At 43.1% G+C, this 21,405-nt stretch overlaps 1 protein-coding gene and 1 long non-coding RNA gene across 2 annotated transcripts in view; one reads left to right on the forward strand and one right to left on the reverse strand.

Moving 5' to 3' along the window:
* The window catches only part of LOC135405124 (spindlin-Z-like), a 71,325-nt gene that overhangs the window by 32,822 nt on the left and 17,098 nt on the right, over positions 1 to 21,405 (forward strand). Inside the window, exons 2-3 of the mRNA XM_064639839.1 lie at positions 199 to 419; positions 14,477 to 14,525. Coding sequence (XP_064495909.1) covers positions 368 to 419; positions 14,477 to 14,525 — 101 coding nt within the window. The 5' untranslated portion in view covers positions 199 to 367. The remainder of the gene's footprint in view (positions 1 to 198; positions 420 to 14,476; positions 14,526 to 21,405) is intronic.
* The window catches only part of LOC135405133 (uncharacterized), a 70,942-nt gene that overhangs the window by 22,742 nt on the left and 26,795 nt on the right, over positions 1 to 21,405 (reverse strand). The window lies entirely within an intron of this gene.

The following is a 21,405-nucleotide window of genomic DNA, read 5'->3' on the forward strand; positions in this document are numbered from 1 at the left end:
GAGAATATGAGGAAAAGTATGAGCCTTAATATTTGGCTGTTTTCTTGCCTAACTACCCTCTGTTTACTGAATGCATCCAGAATAACAGAATATGAAGAGATTTCTCATTGAACATGAAAGAAAAAATATTTTGTTTCACTTCATTGCTTATTTTAACCAGGTCTCAAATCAGACTATATTTTCTGTTTTGTTTTTCAGTGATATAACTGAAAGTGCTTCTATATTTGAGGAAGAACAAATTGATGATTGGATGGTGGATTAATAAGTAGCTGTTGTAGTACGAGAATAAGAAGATATTTGAGGAGTTGGGAAGAACTGGATTTTCACCCTAGTCTAGCAGCTTTGCTGCTCACTTAAACACAGATGAATGAAGACCCCATTTGGAAAATCACCAGGTCAGCGGTCCAGAGCTGATGCAGGTGAGGTGTTACTGAATTTGAGGGTTGTTTTTTAGTGAGTAAAAAAGTGTCCTTATCTTATAGATTTTTCTTATGTACTCATGGCTTTATGAAATTGTTACTGTTTGTTTGTGGTTGGGGGGGCTGTTGGTTGTTGTCTTTTTTTTAAGACAAGAATTATTGGTTTTGTTATAGAAACTGTGGAATTGAAAGAATATACAGAAATTTAAGCTGTACAGAATTACACTTATGAAGTTGTACTGGTTTTGCTTGGGATATAGTAAATTCTTCATAGTAGCTTGCATGGTGCTATGTTTTGGATTTGTGCTGAAAATAGTGTTGATTACACACTGATACTGCTGAACAGTGCTTACACAGTGTCAAGGCCTTCTCTCTTTCTCATGCAGCATGAGAAAGACAAACTTATGTAGTGATGGAATTACCTGCTGCATGTTTCCTAATTACAGATGTATATTAGGAAAGTGTACCAGGTACCCATTATTAGGAGACTGCATAACCAACTCTATAATGTTTTTGTGTGTGTGTATTGGGGTTTTTTTTAAACATACTGCTACTGAGCAGGAAAGACTGAACATTTATCATCATAGTTTCACAGACAGTGGTCAAATTATTTGAAAAGAACAGCAAAAGCAGTAATTGATTTCATCAGTTTATAAAATTAGGATTTTGAAGTTTGAAAGACCTTGCAACATGATATAAATTAAAATTATAGTGAGTTTGTTGTATTTTATTAAATTAAATTTAATAAAACAACTGGGAGAGAAAAAGCTATCAAAAGTATGACAAGTGACAAAGAGCTGGAATTAGAAATCCAAATCAGTAGTAAAGACTTAGATGTGGTGTCTTTGAAAAAGCTAGTTTTCCTCTGTCCTGTCTGTCTGCCTACAAAGGTGTAAGGACTTAAAGAGCACAGTTACCTGTATCAAACACTGTAAAGGTGTCCTGGTTCCATCCAGGACAGGGTTAATTTTTTGCAGTAGCTGGGAGGGGGCATAGCTAGGACACGGATATTATTCTATACAACCTCACCTCATTGCCAGGGGCAGGGGAAAGGGACTCTTTTTCAGGGAGAAGGGATTCCTTCTGGCTGAGAAGGCTGGTGGAGGGAGCCATCCCATATTGTATTGTCTATTATATCTAGAATTTTTCTGTGTGAATCATTCCTTTTCTTGTACCCTCTGTCATTAGTATTGTTGCTGTTCCTGTTCCTTTTCTTATGTCATTTTTTTTTCCAGTAAATTGTTCTTATCTCAACCTGTGACCTTTGCCTTTTGTGCCTCCAATTCTGCTTTCTATCCCGATGCAGTGGGGAGGGGGAGGGGAAAGCAGGAGAGGGTCAGAGCAGCCATGATTTGGAGTCTTGGTGGGGGCACTGAATTGGGGAGTACCATTCCTAAATCACTGTCAAGGCCACAGAAGGAACTTGCCATAAGATAAGCCACCACAGCAGGAACTTGAGATAAGCACAGAAGGGAGGAATTTGCAACAGGAAGGTGCTAATTTCAGGCTTGGCAGAGGCAAGATCTGGTTAGCACATCCTGGGTAATGAATCTGGACAAAAATTCCCACTGTGGCAAACTGTGGGAAAGGAAGCAACTGCTCAAACACATATCACCCCAAGTTATGGGAACAGCATCTGTGACCACCTTGTGGATACCTGGAACTTGGACTGTATAAAGGTGGTCCCCCCAGAAGAATGATTCTGGGACCCCCACCACTGAGAAGCCCAGGGTCAGGGGCTGGATCCACAGGTGGTGACTATCTTCTGCTTGAGATATCTCTCTCTTTCCACCACCCCACCCCCCCCACCCCCCCCTCTTTTTTATTTCTTTCTATCTCTCTGCCTCATATTTATTGTTAAATAAAATCTGTATTATTGACTTCAGCATATGGTCTCGTTTGCACCTTATTTGCACCTTAATTCCGGCAGAGGCATCTCTCACTAATCAGATCTTAACAAAAGGAAAGGCTTTTATGTGCTGTAAAGTAGGTTTAAAAGAGGAGAAAAATACATTTGTCTAAAGTATCCAGATTTTTGAAGTCTACCTCTACTGGGAAACAGACTTAATAGTTCCATCTTGAGAAATAAAGGATAACACTAAAGATGGAAAATGAAGGAAAGCCAAACGTGTTTCTTTTTTTTTACAACAGTAGAGTATGTGTCTGCAGCCTCAGTGATTTTGTTAAAATACAGAGCAGCTTCCCAGGATATAGTTTCAGTAGATCAGTCAGCTCCTTTGTCCTTGGCATTCTGCCTGTGCTTTTAATTAGTGCATGTTTCTCCTCAATATAGGTGAATCCTGATTTTTTTTTCATTAGCATAATCCAATATAATTTATGTAGGTAAATTGTGATTACCCTTTGTCATGGTTTTAAGCCCAGCTGGAGATAAAGCACCACGAAGCTGCTTGCTCAACCCCCCCACCCCGGTGGAATGGGGAGGAGAATCAAAGTAAAACTTGTATGTTGAGATAAGAACAGTTTAATAATTGAAAATAAAGTAAAATACAATAGGAGTGGTACATAATAATAATAACAATAATAGTAATGATAATGATAATAAAAAGGGGGGGAGGGGGAAAGTGATGCACAATGCAATTGCTCACCACCCACTGACCGATGCCAGACCCCCCTTCCCAAACCCAGATAGGCTCCCCTTCTGGGTAACTCCCCCCCAGTTTATATACTGGGCATAACATTCTATGGTGTGGAATATCCCTTTGGCCAGTTCGGGTTACCTGTCCCGGTTATGCTCCCTCCTAGTTTCTTTTGTGTACTTCCTCACTGGCAGAATATGAGACAAGAAAAAAAAAAGTCCTTGACTTATGACATGACAGCAAAAAAACCAAACATCAGTGTAGTATCAACACCATTCTCACCCTGAATCCAAAACACAGCACTATAACAGCTACTGAGAAGACATTAACTTTACCCTAGCTGAAACCAGGACACGGTTAACTCTTGCAGCAGCCAGGAGGGGCACAGCCAGGACCCTGGAGTTACTCTACACCACCTCACACCGTGCAAAAGGGGGGTCACTTCTTTTCTGGTTTGCCGGGGCTTGCGGTCGAGTAGCACCTGGTGAGCAATCGCATGTGAATTGTTCGCCTATCTTGTACATTTTGTTATTAGGATTGTTGTTGCTGTTCTTATGTTATTACTGTTTCCAGTAAATTGTTCCTATCTGTTATAGTTTCTCTTCCTTTTTCATTAGCTTCTGGTGAATTTTTTCACACTAACCGCTTGGCCGGGTGGGGATGAGTCTTTCAGGTTTTGGTGTTTGCTTGGCTTAGACCTTAATGACTGTCTTATTGATATGCTAAACGACTCCTCTCGGTGAGAAGCAGGACTCTTTTGTTTCCCTCTACCCGAGGCCGGGGGTGGGGAGTAGGGAGAACTCAGGTTTGGTTTTGTTTTCCTTCGGGGGTAGGGACTGGGTGTCGGGACAGAATTGGGGGGGGGGGTGTTAGGGGGAAGAGGAAAGCTCCGGGATCGAGGTTTTCTGCTCTCGGCGAGGTCACCTGGCTGCTTTTGGCCCCGGCTCGCCTCCGTTCCCTCACGCGCTGTTCTGCCCACTGCCCGAACTGCCTGGGATTTCTACGGAGAAGCGAGTGCCGATCTGCAGAGGAATTTCTGAGGGGGAAAAGCTGCTTTTCTTCCCTCCTCTTTCCATGCCGGGGGAAGCTTGTGTCCTTTGACAAGGAAGAGGAGTTTCCAGCCGCAGCCTTTGACAGCGTGAGTCCACAGGAAGATTACCCTTCCCCTCCTCCTTTCCCCTTCAGTCGGGGGTCCCCATCCGGCTTCCTCCCGCGCACCGGGATCCCACGTGGCAGCCACCAGAGCCCAACAGCACCCCCTGCCGGCCATCGGAGAGCAACTGCAGCCTCTGCTCCTCCAGAGATCCAACAGCGCCCCCTGCTGGCCATGGTTAGAATTGCGCCAAAAGGCGAAAAGTACTTAACTGTTTGTGGTGGGAATTTGGGTGCAGGATTGTTGTTTGTTTTTCTTTTGCTGTGTTACCTATACACATATATTCTTTAATAAAGGGCTGTTATTTTTTTCTTTCTCCACATTTCCTCGACTAGAGCCTCTTAATTTCGGATTTACAATTGCTTAGAGGGAGGAGCTTGGTTTTCCTTATAACTCGCTCTCCTTAGCAAACACTTCTGTCTCGTTAAACTGAGACACTGTCTCAACCCATGATCTTTACCTTTTTGTGCCTCCCATTCTCCTCTCCATCCCGCTATGGGGCAGGGGTAAGTGAGCAAGTGGCACATGGTCTGGGGTGTTTTCAGTGGGAACACTAAATTGGGGAATACCATTCCTAAACCACAACACCTTGTGTTTATATTTATATTTCAACTTATTGAGCCTAGTGATCACTTGTTTTATTCTGTACAAATGTAATGCATGGTCCTTTACAGTCCTTCCTAGCTGTTACCAGTACTGTCCTTGGGAATAAAGAAGAGATCCCACTCCAAGATTCAACTACTTTAAGATGCAATGAAATCTTTTGGGGAAGTTCGGAATTCATTTTACCACTCTTTCCTGGTCCGGTTTCCCAAACTCTTAAAGTTGACATTGGGCAGGCAATATTAGGTGTGAATAAACACTTCTCTGGAATATTTAAGTTACTCAAAGTAATTCTGAAAGAGACATCAGATCAAGAATAATTCTTGTGTGATTATATGTTTCCACAGTAGATTCTGAAATATAATTTTAAAATGTTCAGCTTTTGCTACCTGACATAAAGATGGGATATTCTGAGAATAACTGTGGTATGTTTTGAAGAGTCCATCTAATTTTGATGGACTGAATGGAGAGTACCATCTGATATGACAACTAAAAACACTGCTAGTAGCTTTCTCCCATCCTTCTGCCTTTTCTCTCCTCCTACCTCCCCCAGTTGAAATGTGCGTACTTGCTCTAGAGTCCACGCCCTCAAAGAATGTTTATTTTATTTCTGTGTTGTCTTACTCTTTTTCTTTCTCTGTAAGGTAGAAGCATTCAGAAACATGATTCCTAGTTTTGCTATTGAATTTAACAGTATTTTAAGGATACATTAGGCAGAATTAATCCAGACTCAAAAAGCACAGGCACACTGATAATTAAATGCTTAATTCTTTCGTTCTTGACTTTTCATTTTTGAAAATACCTAACTTTGTAGTCATGAGAGATTGAGCCATATATATTTTCTTCCTCAGATCTATCCAAGTTTGACTCTGCTGCTTATTATAAAGAACCATAAAACAAATCCAATAATTAGTGTTTGGTTTTTTTGGAGTTTTTTTTCTCATATTCAGTATTAACTTCTGGTTTTACATTCATGGCAAATAAGTTGTACAGAGTTTATTTCGAATGATGTCTAAAACATGGAATTTCTTGAAATGTGCGAGTTAAAACAGTAGCACTTGTCATTTCGTAGTCAGAAGGAGGTAAAGGTTATGAACTTAAATCCATTCAATGACATTCATGGTATATAGAATCTGATAAAACTCCATTATTGTTTTCTAATTACTGTTAACATCTTTGAAGTCACATTATTGCTTGAGACCAAACCATGCTTGACCGCAAAATACTTGATATGCTAATTTTTCACTCGAAAGATTTATGGAAATTTATTGCTGTATTGGGTTTGCATGGCAAGGTTTGGGGGGGGGGAGCGACAGGAGTGGCTTCTCTGAGAAGCTGCTGGAAGCTTCCTCCATGTCCAACAGAGCCAACGCCAGCCAGCTCCAGGATGGACCCGCTGCTGGCCAAGGCTGAGCCAATCAGCAATTGTTGTAACGCCTCTGGGGTAACATATTTAAGAAGGGGAAAAAAGTTATTGCGCAGAAGTGATTGTGACCAGAGGAGAGTGAGAATATGTGAGAGAAACAATACTTCATGCACCAAGGTCACTGAAGGAGGGGGAGGAGGTGCTCCAGGCACCAGAACTCAGAGCTGAGATTCCCCTGCAGCCTGTGGTGAAGATCATGGTGAAGTAGGCTGTCCCCCTGCAGCCCATGGAGGTCCATGGGGGAGCAGAGATCCACCTGCAGCCTATGGAGGAGACCCACGCCAGAGCAGGTGGATGCCCAAAAGAAGGCTGTGAACCTGTGGGAAGCCTGCGCTGGAGCAGCCTGTTCCTGAAGGACTGCAGACCATGGAAGGGAGCCATGCTGGAGCAGTTCATGAAGAACTGTAACCTGTGGGAGGGACTCATGTTGGAGAAGTTTGTGGAGGACTGGCTCCTGTGGGAGGGACCCCATGCTGGAGCAGGGGAAGGACTCCTCTCCCTCAGGAGGAAGCAGTAGCATTCCCCATCTCCCTGTGCCACTGGGGGGAGTACGTAGAGAATTGGGAATGAAGTTAAACATGGGGAGGAGGGAGGGGTGGGGGGAAGGTGTTTTTAAAATTTATTTTACTTCTCAGTATCCTGCTCTGATTTTGTTGGTAATAAATTCAATTAATATTCCCAGATTGAGTCTGTTTTGCCCTTGATGGTAATCGATGAGTGATCTCTCCCAGTCCTTATCACAACTCATGAGCCTTTCATTATATTTTCTCTCCCCTGTCCAACTGAGGAGAGGAGTGATAGAGCAGCTTTGGTGGGCACCTGGTGTCTAGCCAAGGTCAAACCCCCACAATTGCCAATTGCCCTTGAAATTTTTGGGAAATTTTTAAATGTCTTCATTTGAATTGGACATTTGACAGTGAACTACTAATGCCAATTATGCTTCTGTCAGAAGCTGTTGAGGTGGTACTAGACATTTCAGGATAATTTGTGTAAGCAAAGTTTCTGCTTTGCTTGTTATGTTTGGCATTCTCTGCTAAAGGAGACTATCAGCATCATCAGCTAATCATGCCTGACAAATTTGGTGGCCTTCTATGCAGGGTTACGGAGGTGGTGGATGAGGGAAGAGCGACTGACATCATCTACCTGGACTTGCGCAAAGCATTTGGCACTGTCCTGTATGACATCCTTGTCTCTAAACTGGAGAAATGTAGATTTGATGGGTGGACCAGTCAGTGGATAAGGAATTGGCTGGATGGTCGCACTTAGAGTTGCGGTCAACAGCTCGATGCCCAAGTGGAGACAAATGACGAGTAGTGTTCTTCAGGGATTGGTATTGGGACTGGCACTGTTAGCATCTTTTTCAGTGACATGGACAGTGGGATCGAGTGCACACTCAGCAAGTTTGCCAACAACATCGTGTGGTGTAGTTGACGTGCTGGAGGGAAGGGATGCCATCCAGAGGGATCTTGACAGGCTTGAGAGGTGGGCCCATGCTAACCTCATGAAGTTCAACAAGGCCAAGTGCAAGGTCCTGCACCTTGGTCAGGGCAATCCCAAGCACAAATACTTGCTAGATGGAGAATGGATTGAGAGCAGCCCTGAGGAGAAGGACTTGGGGGTGCTGGTGTATGATATGACACAGCAATGTGCACTTGCAGCCCAGAAAGCCAATTGTATCCTGGTCTGCATCAAAAACAGTGTGGCCAGCAAGTTGCAGGAGGTGATTCTTCCCCTCTACTCCACTCTGGTGAGACCCTACCTGTAGTACTATTTTCAACTCTTGGGCTCCCAACATAAGAAGGATGTGGATCTGCTAGAGCAAGTTCAGAGGAGGGTCACGGAAACGATCAGAGAGTTCGAGCATGTCTCCTATGAAGACAGGCTGGGAGAGTTGGGGCTGTTTAGCCTGGAGAAGAGAAGGCTCCAGGAAGACCTTATAGCAGCCTTCCAGTACCTAAAGGGGGCCTACAAGAAAGAAGGAGAAGGACTTTTTACAAGGGCATGGGAGCGAAAGGAAAAGGGGGAATGGCTTTAAACTGAAAGGGGATAGATTTAGATTGGATATTAGGAAGAAATTCTTTACTGTGAGGGTGGTGAGGCACTAGAACAGGTTGCCTAGAGAAGTTGTGGATGCCCCATCCCTGAAGGTGTTCAAGCCTAGGTTGGACAGGAAGGTGTCCATGCCCATGGCAGGGGGATTGGAACTAGATGATCTTTAGGGTCCCTTCCAACCCTAACCATTCTGTGATTCTATTATATATGTTAAAAATTAATATATTAAAATATTTTTATTTGCTCTCAAATGTCTTAAGTCATTAAGACATAGTAATACTTACAACATCATATATTTACAAATAAAGAAACTTTACAAACTGTTTGGAATTTTAAAAGTTCTCCGTGCAGCTGATTTGTTGCCTTAGTGTAAGATGTTTATGTCTATCTTATACTATGAGAGTTTATTTCTCCCTTTAATCCCTGGGGAAAAAAAGTAAAATATACAGAATGAAAGATATCCTTGTGGTGGGGGGAAACAGTTTTCCCCCTGAAGTTATAAAATGGTAAAACCCCAGGGGGTGGTGACCCTTGAAGTTTTGAGCCAATGAGCACTTTTGCAAAATATAAACATATCACAAGCAGAACGGAAGAGAAGGTAGTTGTAGTGGTTGTAGAAGAGGTAGCCATGTTGTAGAGCCACGAGGAAGGGGCTCGGAGCCCCTTGGGGCCTCTGGGCCCCCCCCAGGGACTTGGAACAGTGTAAAACTGGGCTAAGTACCTGTAGCTAGAAAGCTAAAGAAGTTTTCTCCACCGTGAGTGAGCAGAGACAGAGCAGCAGCAGGAGCAGCATCCAGAGAGCAGTGGCAGAGAGCCAGAAGAGATAAGGAGCAACAAACAGCATGCAGCCAAGGAAGACACAGAGTTGTTCGAGAGAGAAAGAGAGCCAGCAGCAGAGAGAGAGAACAAGACTAAGCTCTGCAGACAGAGACAGAGTTCTGGGGTAAGAACTGAAACCAAAAAAACCCCAAACTCCTTGGAGACCCCTCACCTCCTAGAAGGGAGGGGTGAAGTGCAGCATGCACTGCAGAGAGGAGCTGAGAAGCTCAAAGCGTCCTGGAAAGCTGGACCGGGACGGAGAAATAATGCAGAGGGAGTGACCTTGGTCCCCCCTCGCCGCTGCTGCTAAGCTAAGCTAGCAACCTGAGATCAGAGCCTAAGAGCTCTGTAGGGAACTTGAATCCCCTGAAGATAAGGACCGTCACGAAGACCCCTGTGCTTCGTGATATGACTTGGTGAAGCGCCCTTGTCCTGGGAAACGCAGCCCACGGAAGAGAAGACCCTCACTTTAGACGATGGGCCACAAGGGCTTGGATACCCCCTCGTGTTGTACTGGCAGAGATCCAGCTACAGCTGCTTCATGGAAGAGCGAAACAGAGAGACTGCTGCCCTAGGGAGACTGCTGCTCTGAGAGTGGAAAGGGATCTTTTCCTTCTTCCCTCCTGGACTTTTATCTTCACATGGATCAGACAATATTTCACAAATAAGATTGGTTAGTAACTATTCCTTTGTGTTGGCGATGGTGATTTGGCATGCTTTTACCACCAATATATGGTGCTTGCATGGTGCACATCTAATTATTTATCTAATTACTAATGTTGGTACATAGATTGGAGCATTGGGCTGTGATTAATGGGATGAAATTTAACAAGTCAAAATGCTGGATTTTGCACCTAGGACGGAGTAACACCAGGCACAAGTATAAATTGGGAGAGGAGTGGCTGGAAAGCAGCCCTGCAGAAAGGGATCTGGAGGTGCTGGTTGACAACAGGCTCAATAGGACTCAGCAGTGAGCCCTGGCAGCCAAGAGGGCAAACTGTGTTCTGGGGGGCATCAAGTACAGTAGAACCAACTGGTCAAAAGAGGCAATTATCCATCTGGATTCAGTGTTGGTGAGGTCTCACCTTCAGTACTATGTGCAGTTCTGGGCCCCACAGTTTAAGAAGGATGTGAAGGTCTTTGAATGCATCCAGAGAAGGGCAGCAAAGCTATTGACAGGACTGGAAGGAATGTCCTGTGAGGAATGGCAAAGGACTTGGGGATTATTTAGTTTGGAAAAAAGGAGGCTGAGGTGTGACCTCATTGCTCGCTACAGCTTCCTGAGTAGGGGAAGTGGAGAGGGAGGTGCTGATCTCTCTGGTATCCAGTGATAGGATGTGTGGGAATGGTTCAAAGCTGTGCATGGGGAGGTTTAGACTGGGCATTAGGAAGCCTTTCTTTACTGAGAGGGTGGTCAAACTCTGGAATGGGCTTCCTGGAGAGGTGGTCAATGCTCCAAGCCTGTCAGTGTTTAAGAGGCATTTGCGCATTGTTTTTGTGGCCTTCCTCTGGACTCACTCTAACAGGTTGTAGTAGGTTGACCTTGACTGGACACCAAGTGCCCACCCAGCCACTCTATCCCTCCCCTTTCCATCTGGAAAAGGGAAGAGAGAATAAGGTAGAAAACAACTTGTGGGTTGGGATGAGGCAGTTTACTAAAGCAAAAGCAAAAGCTTGCACGTGCAAAAGCGAAGCAGAAAATACTAAGATTTATTCTCTACTTCCCATCAGCAAGTGATGTCCAGCCACATTCCGGGAAGCAGGGCTTCAACAACGCCTAGTGGTTTCTTAGCAGGCAGCCATTGGAAACAATGAATGCCCCCCTTCCTGCTCCTTTCCTTAGCTTTTATATCTCAGCTGACATCATATGGTATAGAATATCCCTTTGGTTAGTTTGGGTCAGCTGGCCTACTTGGGTCCCCTCCCAGAATCTTACCCTCGATTGAGGAAGGAATGTTACAGTGCTGATGCTGTGCTCAGCAGTAGCCAAAACACTGGTGTGTTATCAACACCCTTCTAGCTACCAATGCAAAGCACAGCACTGTGAGGGCTGCTATGGGGAAATGAACTCCATCTTAGCCAGACCCAATACACAGGTCCGTGTCTTTCTTGTGCTGGGTTCTTCATGTACCTTGTTACCATCTTTTCTTGTAAGTTGGCTATATTCACATTCTTCATCTAAATGCCATAACTTTGTATTAAACTGGGCACTACCTTAAGCTACCAACACAAGAAACTGAGCTGTATTCAGTTTACTTAGTTGGCTTTTGTTTAGAGCTAGATCCATGAACAAGCAAGTTCTTGAAATCAGTCAGGAACTGTCAAGTTCATTTTTATCTGACAGCAAAAAAGGGTAGTCTCCTCTCAGACTCTTAGTTCAGAGTTGTAGTTTGGTACATGTCATTTCATTCATGGAGATCGTGTATGAACGACCAAGAAATTTTGAACTTAAGTGAATTTGAGAGGAAAAAAAGACATCTGGCTGTAGAACTTCAGTCCTATAAAAATAAGAGGTGCTTAAGGTGAACAGTTACTAAACAGGGCAAACACTCATTCTGAGTTGTGTGCATAGCTTCTCCTTTGTGTTTTTTGCAGCTTCTGTAATAGATCTTCCTTCTGCATATCTTTAGGGTTCCTTTTGTTTCGGAAGGCTAAATGTACTGTATAATAAGACTCAGAGTCTCTGAGCAGAGGACAGAAAACAAGTTTTGTGCTGAACCATCCTGTTAGATATGTGGGTGTGCTTTTTATAGCATTTTAACTACTTGAACTGATTTAGTCAAATCAACCAGTAACGGAAAACATGAACTCTGTGTGTTCGTGGGTTTTTTTACTTTGTGAGAACGTGTTTTTTTTTTTTAAATAAGTATGTTTTTAAACTTGTTTCCTCATATAACTAAGAGGTGGCTAATGATATGATGAGAATGCTTGTTCAGTTGTTGCAGTCAAGTCTCAAAGTCTTTTGGGTTTCTATTAATACTTTTTGAGATATCTTTAAATTTCTCGCTGATAATTCTTATAAATATATTCAAAGGGAAGTTCTATTTAATTGGTCTTTTAATACTCAAAAATTGCAAATAGTATCTTTACTATAGCTATTTGCATAGAGGGCTTAATTTTTGAAAACTTAAAATTCCAGCTGTTGTTAAAACTGGAGTGGCATCTTTCCATGGATTCAGTACAAACTTGAGTGTTGGAAACAAAACATATGTAGTCTTATTTTAATTCTACCACTTCTGTCACATGATATATGTCCTTTTGCTTCTCCATATGAAAATCCAAATATTAAAATATTTATGAAAACTTTTAAGGTTAATTGCACTTTCAGTGCTTAACTCCTGTGTGACATTATGAAAATTAATTTTCAAAAGACATATACCAAAGCTATGCTTGGAACATGCACATAATGTTAAAGAATTTGCTTGGATCTGTAGAGAAGCCTCAATTAAGTATTTCTCTGTAGGTGTGAATTTAAACATCCATAGATGAAATTCTGAATGTTTCTACAGATATGAGGGGGTTTATTATTGATAACATGCATATGTCCAACACTCTCTGACTGGGTTCTTTTAGATATTCCATGTGTAGAGGGTTTAATGTTTTAATATCAACTTAAGTTTCTTGTAGTGGGTTGACCCTGGCTGGATGCCAGGTGCCCACCAAAGCCACTCTATAACTCCCCTCCACAACTGGACAGGGGAGAGAAAATATAGCAAAAGGCTCATGAATTGAAATAAGGACAGGGAGAGATCACTCATCGATTACCATCAAGGGCAAAACAGACTCGACTTGGGGATATTAATTGAATTTATTACCAACAAAATCAGAGCAGGATAATAAGAAGTAAAATAAATCTTAAAAACACCTTGCCCCCACCCCTCCCTCCTTCCCAGGCACTACCTCCTCCCCCCCAGTGGTGCAGGGAGACAGAGAATGGGGGTTACAGTCAGTTCATCACAGGTTGTTCCTGCTGCTGCTCAGGGAGAGGAGTCCTTCCCCTGCTCCAGCGTGGGAAACAGTTCTCCACAAAGTTCTCCAGTGTGAGTCCTTCCCACAGGCTGCAGTTCTTCATGAACTGCTTCAACATGGGTCCCTTTCCACAGAGTGCAGTCCTTCAGGCACAGTCATAAGTCCTACCAGGAAACCTGCTCTAATGTGGGCTTCTCTTTCCACAGGTCCATAGGTCCTTGCCAGGAGCCTGTTCCAGCATGGGCTTCCCACAGGGTCACAGCCTTCTTTCGTTTCGGGCATCCACCTGCACTGGCCTGGGTCTCCTTCATGGACTGCAGGTGGATCTCTGCACCCCTGTTGACCTCCATGGGCTGCAGGGGGACAACCTGCTTCACCATGGTCTTCACCATGGGCTGCAGGGGAATCTCAACTCTGGTGCCTGGAGCACCTCCTCCCCCTCCTTCTCCATTGACCTTGGCGTCTGCAGAGTTCCTTTCACAGATTTCTCTGGCCACAATAAGCTTTTTTTTCCATCTTAAATATGTTATCACAAGAGGCATTACCAACATCTCTGATTGGCTTGGCCTTGGCCAGTGGTGGGTCCATCCTGGAGCCGGCTGGCATTGGTTCTGTCAGACATGGAGGAAGCGTCTAGCAGCTTCTCACAGAAGCCACCCCTGTAGCCCCCCCCCCCTGCCAAAACCTGGCCATGCAAACCCAATACATGAAGTTATTTGACATTACGTGGGACTTTGATTTAGCAGAATGATACAGCAATTTACTTAAATCACAGTGCAAGTACAAATTGCATTTAGTAGAGTATAGCAGTTGCAATACACGATTGAATCACAATGCAAATGTGATTGTCATTACTGGTCTCCACGATGCTGGGCATCCCCAGTCGTTGGGAAGAAATATGTGGGTTGAAACCAACTCAAGCCTGTTGCTCTCTTCAATGTTCTTTCTGTTATTTGTACAGTTTTTATACTATATGTGCTATACTGAGTCTTTATAGTTGATTTTGGCTCTATACTGAGTTTTTATAATCAGTTTGGCTGAGCCATGTATACACCTACCCATTCTGATCTCACTAACTCAGGAATATATGTATTTGATGATGGTGATTATTATTATTATCAACTCAGGGGACACAGCCATTTGATTCCCTCAACTGTTGTAGTCATTTATCTATAACAAAGACTACCCTCTGTCTCCTTTGTGTTAAGTTCAGCTTTTTGTAACAGTTGTCATCAGTAACTTCCTACTTCTTCACTTAGCTTCATGGATACATAGTCCTTGCCTGTCTCCTCAGCCGCCTTCCACTGTAGAAACTCATTGATAAATCATGATGTGTTTAATCTTTTTTACTTGAAAAAGAACTTTTTTATAAGATACCTTTTTAACATTGTGTATAAACACATTTTATTGTTCAATAATTCCATCATTTATATTGTAGGTCATGCAGGAGTCTCTGCAAGCATGATGAAGAAAAGAACGTCCCACAAGTAAGTTGCTAATATCTTCCTAAAGTATAGTTCTCGATAACTGGGAGTACCATTCTAGAAATGTATCTGTATTGTTCCAGTCATTTTGAAAATAATATGGAGCAGTATTCAAACAATGTATGTGTGTAGAGTCAGACTTCAATTCTTTTGGGAGGACAGTGGGAAAGTGCACCATTGGTACAGTTCTAAACATCATTTTGAATGTTACTCTGAGAGAAGTTATTCTGTCAATACAATTTTGTAATTTATAATTTAGAAACAAGAGATTACAAGCCAGAAATTGGGCATTTGTACTCTAGGATTCATTACAGCTTTAGTTTTTTAAAAGGATTTTTTACCTTTTTTAAAAAATAAACAACATACTGTAGTACAGCTGCTATTTGTGTGAAGGTTACTTGCTTATCCTATACATTCATCGCATGTATTATTCTTTCTACTACAATTTGAACTAGTAGTAGCTAAATGTTGCTATGAGTAAACGTGAGAAGATAGAGGTAGTAGCTTAGACATAATTGATCTTAGTGAACAGCTAGATGTTGCATCTGGCTGCATCTCTGGCGGGTGAACTCTAAAATAAGCTGGGGAAAGGTGAAATTTATTAAAATGCTATTAGTTATATTTTGAGTATGAAGTCTTATAGTGCTGATATACAACAGGCATCAATCCAAAGCAATTTGTTTGGCAGAAATATCTTCCGTGATTAATATTTGAATTAGTATTAACTGTTTTCCAGACACAACACCTGATGTAAAACTACTCTAATTCTTTTCACCAACTCTTCACTATTCAGTCTTGTCTATCTCCTTACAAGGCAGAGATAAACATTTATTTGTTAAGAGACAGGTAGAGTTAAAATTTAATTTCTCTTGTTCTTTTTCAACCGCTCAGAGAAAGGAGTGTATGATGGGAAGACTATCAGAGGTGGGTTGCCTTTTGTACTTGAGGGTGGCTAGATTTGTCTTTATTGTTGTTTTGATATACACTTATTTAAATACCTAAATAGGTTGTATATTTTTTAGCATAAAGGCTTTTATGGGGCATATTAAGTCATGATCCCAAGTCATGTGATTTTGAGGCATTTAACTTAAGTGCCCGAGTTTTATATTGATTTAGCCTAGTTTAATTGTTTAAGAATTGTTTAGTAAAGGTTTTATTTTGTACCAAACCAAGATGACACTGTGTGCTGCTCACTGAGTTCTCTGAAAATGACAGACACTAGTATAGAATTGTTTTTATTTGATATTCATTGCTTACATTTTTGAAATTAACAGTAAGTAGTGCTGTAGACATGTTTATAGTAAACAAGTGAGATATGAATCGCTGTTTAAAAATGTATGCTGATACTACTATGAGCTGTTACAGTAGACCATGAATTAGTAATGCATACTTTGTCATTGATTTAGTTACGATGACTTTTACATTCCTCATTTAAAGAAAAAGAGGAACAAGTCTACTGGCACTTGAAGGTCATAGGGGAGATTCTAAACTAGGTTCAGAAGTTCATAGGGGATGGAAGAGCCAGCAGGATGGAACAGGACATGGTCCAGTAACTGAGGAAGGGGTAAAATGAACTGTGTGGATTAGTCTTCTAAACCCTTCTTAACTAAAATGGTAGTTAACCATTGACCCTTTTGGTTATAGGTCAGCTGCAAAAGGGCAGTTCTTCTGAATGTTCTGTCAGTGCCAATGGGTAGTGATGATCTCTGTGAATATAAAGTTGATCCTCTTTATGTTGTATCAGTCAGTAGTCTCTTGGCTTTCATCCTTTCCACACTTGGTGCATCGTGTAAGTATAAAATATTCTAGGAGGTTTCTTATAGTTGGCAATTCAAGGACTTTGAGGTGGAGGTTTTCTCTGCCACTTAACTGTCCCTGTACTTATCCCTTGTGAATTTCTGATCACACTTTAACTTGTTGTGGTGGATTATACTTGACTATGAGCCAAACTCCCACCCACCTGCTCACTCCCCTGCCTCACTGAGGCGGGGGGAGAAAATAGAATTAGAAAGTTCATGGGTCAAGATAAAGACAGGAAGATTGCTTGCCAGTTACTATCACAGGCAAAACAGGCTTGACTTGTGGAAAATTAATTTATTGCAAATTAAAATAAATTCAGGTGGTAAGAAACAGGAAGACAAACATTAAAACAACACCTTTCTTTCCCCCTTTCCCATGCTCAAATTCATCCCTTCACTCCAGACTCCTCTACCACTCACCACCCCCAGAGTGCAAGGGAAATTAGGGAAGGGAGTTTGCAGTCCATACATAATGGTTGCTCTCTACTGCTCCTTCCCTCTTGTACCTTATTTCCCCCTGCTCTGGTGTAGGTTCTCTACAGGTCACAGTTCCTGTCAGGAAAGTCTGCTTCAGCATGGGCTCTTCCAGGGGAGACCGTCCTGTCAGGAAAACTCTGCTCTGGCATGGGTTCTCTGGGGGTTCTCCATGGGCCACAGTTCCTTCAGGAAATATCTAACTGCTCCAGCATGGGTCCTTTTTTCCCCCTCCTTCTCTGTCTGTCCAGTGGTGGTTTTTTTGTTCTTTACTAAATATGTTTTCACAAAGGCACCACAAACTTTGCTGATTGTCTCAACTTTAGCCTGAAGTGGGACCATTGCCAGGCCAGCTGGAACCAGCTGTGTCTGGCACAGGGCAGCCCCTGACTTCTTCTCATAGAGACTAGCCCTGCAGGTGTTGTCACATCTCTGTGTGTATGTTGTGTCCATTGCCAGAACCTTGCCACGTATGCCCAATACACTTGTAATCCTAAGAAAATTGATTCCACAACTAAATGATGGCTTTTGAAGTAGTACAGAAAGTACTTTAAAACTTGTCTTTAGTAATGTGCCTCATAGTCTGAATATTAAGGAAAAATAGTTTATAACAATTGTGACAGTCTGTAGTAATATCAAAATTCTAATTTGGGCCCTATTTTTAACAATTTTTCTACATGGTACCATGAAATATAGAAATTGTACTGACCATTGCTACTCTGCTTCATTTGTACTATTTTCTAAATTTCTTTGAACTTTCCATGATCTGGTTCTCCTAATAAAACTTTTTCACGTAACAAGACTTTACTTATCAACTTAGTGCCTTCAAGATAAATACTCAGTCACCGAGACAAGCAGCTCCGGTACCAACATGATTCATAGCACAGGGGGGTGTCCTGAGCCTGGGGAGCCGCGAGAGCTGCCAGAAACCTGCAGCTTGTGCTACAGCTGCTGACAAGACCTGGGCAGGGCCAGGAGAAACGTCCAACTCCCCCACCTCCATATAAAAGAAACCCCTAGGGAGTGCTAGTGACCAGGGCAAGCCAACAGAGCATTTTGCAGGTAAGGGCATGCAGGAAGGGTACTGTAGCTCTTCCAACTTGACCAGGGAGCAATGGTATCCACCTGGCAGAAGTCTATGAACACTCTAAACTCTGCACCCAATATGACTGATGCAGCTTCCCAGGCAGAGCTCCAGTGGGAACATACCCAGGTGTTAGGCTGCAGGGCATGCCCTACTCTTATACCAGTACCAGACAGCAGCAGTGAGCACACCTGGGGGAGGTGCACCCAGGTAGAGGAAAACCTCTACTTAGTGACAGAGCTCCAGGACGTGGTGAGTAGGTTGTTAAGGAATAACAGGGAGCATGAGAGAGAGAGACTACTGGAATCGTGCCCTACCTTCCCTGGGGCAGAGCTGTCAGGTAGACAGGACATATGATATAGAAGATTCCCTATCCTGTCTCTGCTTGGCAGAACTCAGTGACTTAAGGGATAGGGGACAATGGTGACAAGTTCCTGCCTAGTGTAGCAGAAGTAAGGAGGGGAGTTAGCAGAACTGCCACCTTGGACTTGCGAAGGGCACACTTCGGTCTATTTAGGGGCCTGGTTGAAAGAGTCCCTTGAGAGGCAGTCCTGAAGGACAAAGGAGTCCAGGAAGGCTGAAGGAAATCTTAAAGACCCAGGCCATCCTAATATGCTGAAAGACAAGCTGACAGGGAAGAAGACCAGCCTGGCTGAACAGAGAGCTTTGGCTGGAACTCAGGGAAAAAAGGAGAGTTTATGACCTTTGGAAGAAGGGGCAGGCAACTCAGGAGGACTACAAGGATGTTGGGAGGTTGTGCAGGGAGAAAATTAGAAGGGCCAAAGCCCAACTAGAACTTAATCTGACTACTTGTCTAAGCTTTGATTTGGCTCCCCGCCAAGTCCCCAAGACCCAGTACAAAATCTCCGGCAAAGAGCAAAAGAAAAAAAACTATGCAAAGATCCAGACTAGCCGAACTATATTAAAATATATGTATTTACTTATAGTAGTTATATACAGTTGAAATACTATATATAATCCCGAAAGGGAAAGGGAAGGGGAAAAAAAAGGACGAAAAAGCACAAAACCAAAATGTATATGCACAATCAAAAAAAACCTCACAATCTGGCAAACTAAAGAATTAGCAAAAGAATATCTTACTACTTTCCTTGGGATAGCACAAGCACCCAAATGCCACCGTCACGCTACCGGACCCCAGATCGGCAGAAACAACAGGCCCCGTAGGCCCGGCCAGGCCTCAGCTCCCCCACAGGAGTGAGACCGACCTGCGGGAGTCTGCTGTCTCCAAACCTCGCCGGAAAGGAAGAGAGGGAGAGGCTTCTGTCTCCGTCAATTTATATGTTGGATTACGTAAAGGAATAGGATGGAATACTTCTTTCCTTCCTTCCTGGGAAGGCCTAAACTCAAAACCATTACACTACTGCTGTAATAGACAATAAAAACTGTTTCTATAAATGCATCAGCAACAAAAGGAGGGCTAAAGAGAATCTCCGTCCTTTATTGGATGTGGAGGGCAACATAATGACAAAGGATGAGGAAACAGCTGAGGTACTGAATGTCTTTGCCTCAGTCTTTACTAGCAAGAGCAGCTGTTCTCAGAGTACCAAGCCCACTGACCTGGAAGACAGAGATGGAGAGCAGAATGAGGCCTCCATAATCAAAGGGGAAATGGTCAGCGACCTGCTACACCTCTTAGACATGCACTAGTCTATGGGGTAGGATGGGATCCATCCAAGGGTAGTGAGGGAACTGGCGGAAGTGCTAGTTAAGCCACTTTCAATCATTTATCAACAGTCCTGGCTAATTGAGGAGGTCCCAGTTGATTGGAGGTTAGCAAATATAATGCCCATCTACAAGAAATACTGGAAGGAGGATCCAGGGAACTATACAGGCCTGTCAGCCTGACCTTGGTGCCAGTGAATGTTATGGAAGAGATTGAGTGCCATCATGCAGCATGTACAGGACAACCCATTCATCAGGTCCAGTCAGCATGGGTTTAGGAAAGGCAGGTCCTACCTGACTGTCCTTATCTCCTTCTATGACAAGGTGACTCGCTTAGTGGACAAGGGAAAGGTTGTGGATGTTGTCTACCTGAATTTCAGTAAAGTCTTTGACACTGTTTCCCACAGCATTCTCCTGGAGAAACTGGCTTCCCATGGCTTAGACAGGTGTACTCTTCACTGGGTAGAAAACCGGCTGAATGAATGGGCCCAAAGAGTGGTGGTGAATGGCGTTAAATCCAGTTGGCTGCTGGTCACAAGTGGAGTTCCCCAGAGGCCAGTCCTGTTTAATACCTTTATCAATGATCTGGATGAGGGGATCAAGTGCACCCTCACCAAGTTCACAGATGACACCAAGTTGGATAGGAGTGTTGATCTGCTGGAAGGTAGGAAGGATCTGGACAGGCTGGATCGATGGGCCAAGGCCAATTGCTTGAGGTTCAACAAGACCAAGTGCTGGGTCTTGCACTTGGGTCACAACAACCCTATGCCAGGCTGCAGGTTTGGGGAAGAGTGGCTGGAAAGCTGCCCAGCAGAAAAGGATGTGGGGGTATTGGTCGACAGCTGGCTGAACATGAGCCAGCAGTGTGCCCAGGTGGCCAAGAAGGCCAACAACATCCTGGCTTGTATCAACAATAGTGTGGCCAGCAGGACCAGGGAAGTGATTGTCCCCCTGTACTCAGCCCTGGTGAGACTGCACCTCAAGTACTGTGTCCAGTTCTGGGCCCCTCACTACAAGAAAGACATTGAGGTGCTGGAGTGAGTCCAGAGAAGGGCAACAAAGCTGGTGAAGTGTCTGGAGCACAAGTCTTATGAGGAGTGGCTGAGGGAGCTGAGGTTGTTTATTCTGGAGAAAAGGCTCAGAGGGACCTTATAGCTCTCTGTAGCTACCTGAAAGGAGGTTGTAGTGGTGGTTGTTGGTCTTTTCTGCAAAATAACAAGTGATAGTTGGGCCAGGGAAGGTTTCGATTGGATATTAGGAAAAATTTCAGTAAAAGGTTTGTCAAACATTGGAACAGGCTGCCCAGGGAATTGTTGGAGTCACCATCCCTGGAGGTATTGAAAAGACATGTAGATGTATTGCTTAGGGACATGGTTTAGTGGTGGAGTTGGCAGTGTTAGGTTTGCAGGTGAACTCAATGATCTTAAAGGTCTTTTCCAACCTAAATGATTCTATCATTTCTTTGAAATAAAAGGATCTGAAATTTAGTGGAATTGAAGGGCCTTTTACAATGAGTTCATAACTGAAGCATCAGGAATTGTTTTCAGGACTTGGTGTTACCTGCTTTTCCTGGCTCTGTGTGTTTTATATATGTATGGCAATTTAAATACTGAATGTCTAGGGGTTTGAAATGTTATCCCAGTCTTTAAGAAAAAAATTTTGTGAAATTTTAAGGGTTATTCTAATACAACAGAAGGGAAACATTTTGGATTTTCTCATTATACCATCTCAAAATTTACATACTTATGTATTCCTCTGCTTATCACAGAAACAACATACAATTGGTATAAAAAGAGGTTTGAGAAAGTTAACTATTTTTGCCTAAAATGGAAGAAGAGAACTT

This window comes from Pseudopipra pipra, chromosome W, assembly GCF_036250125.1.
Source record: "Pseudopipra pipra isolate bDixPip1 chromosome W, bDixPip1.hap1, whole genome shotgun sequence".
In the NCBI taxonomy this organism is placed as follows: domain Eukaryota; kingdom Metazoa; phylum Chordata; class Aves; order Passeriformes; family Pipridae; genus Pseudopipra; species Pseudopipra pipra.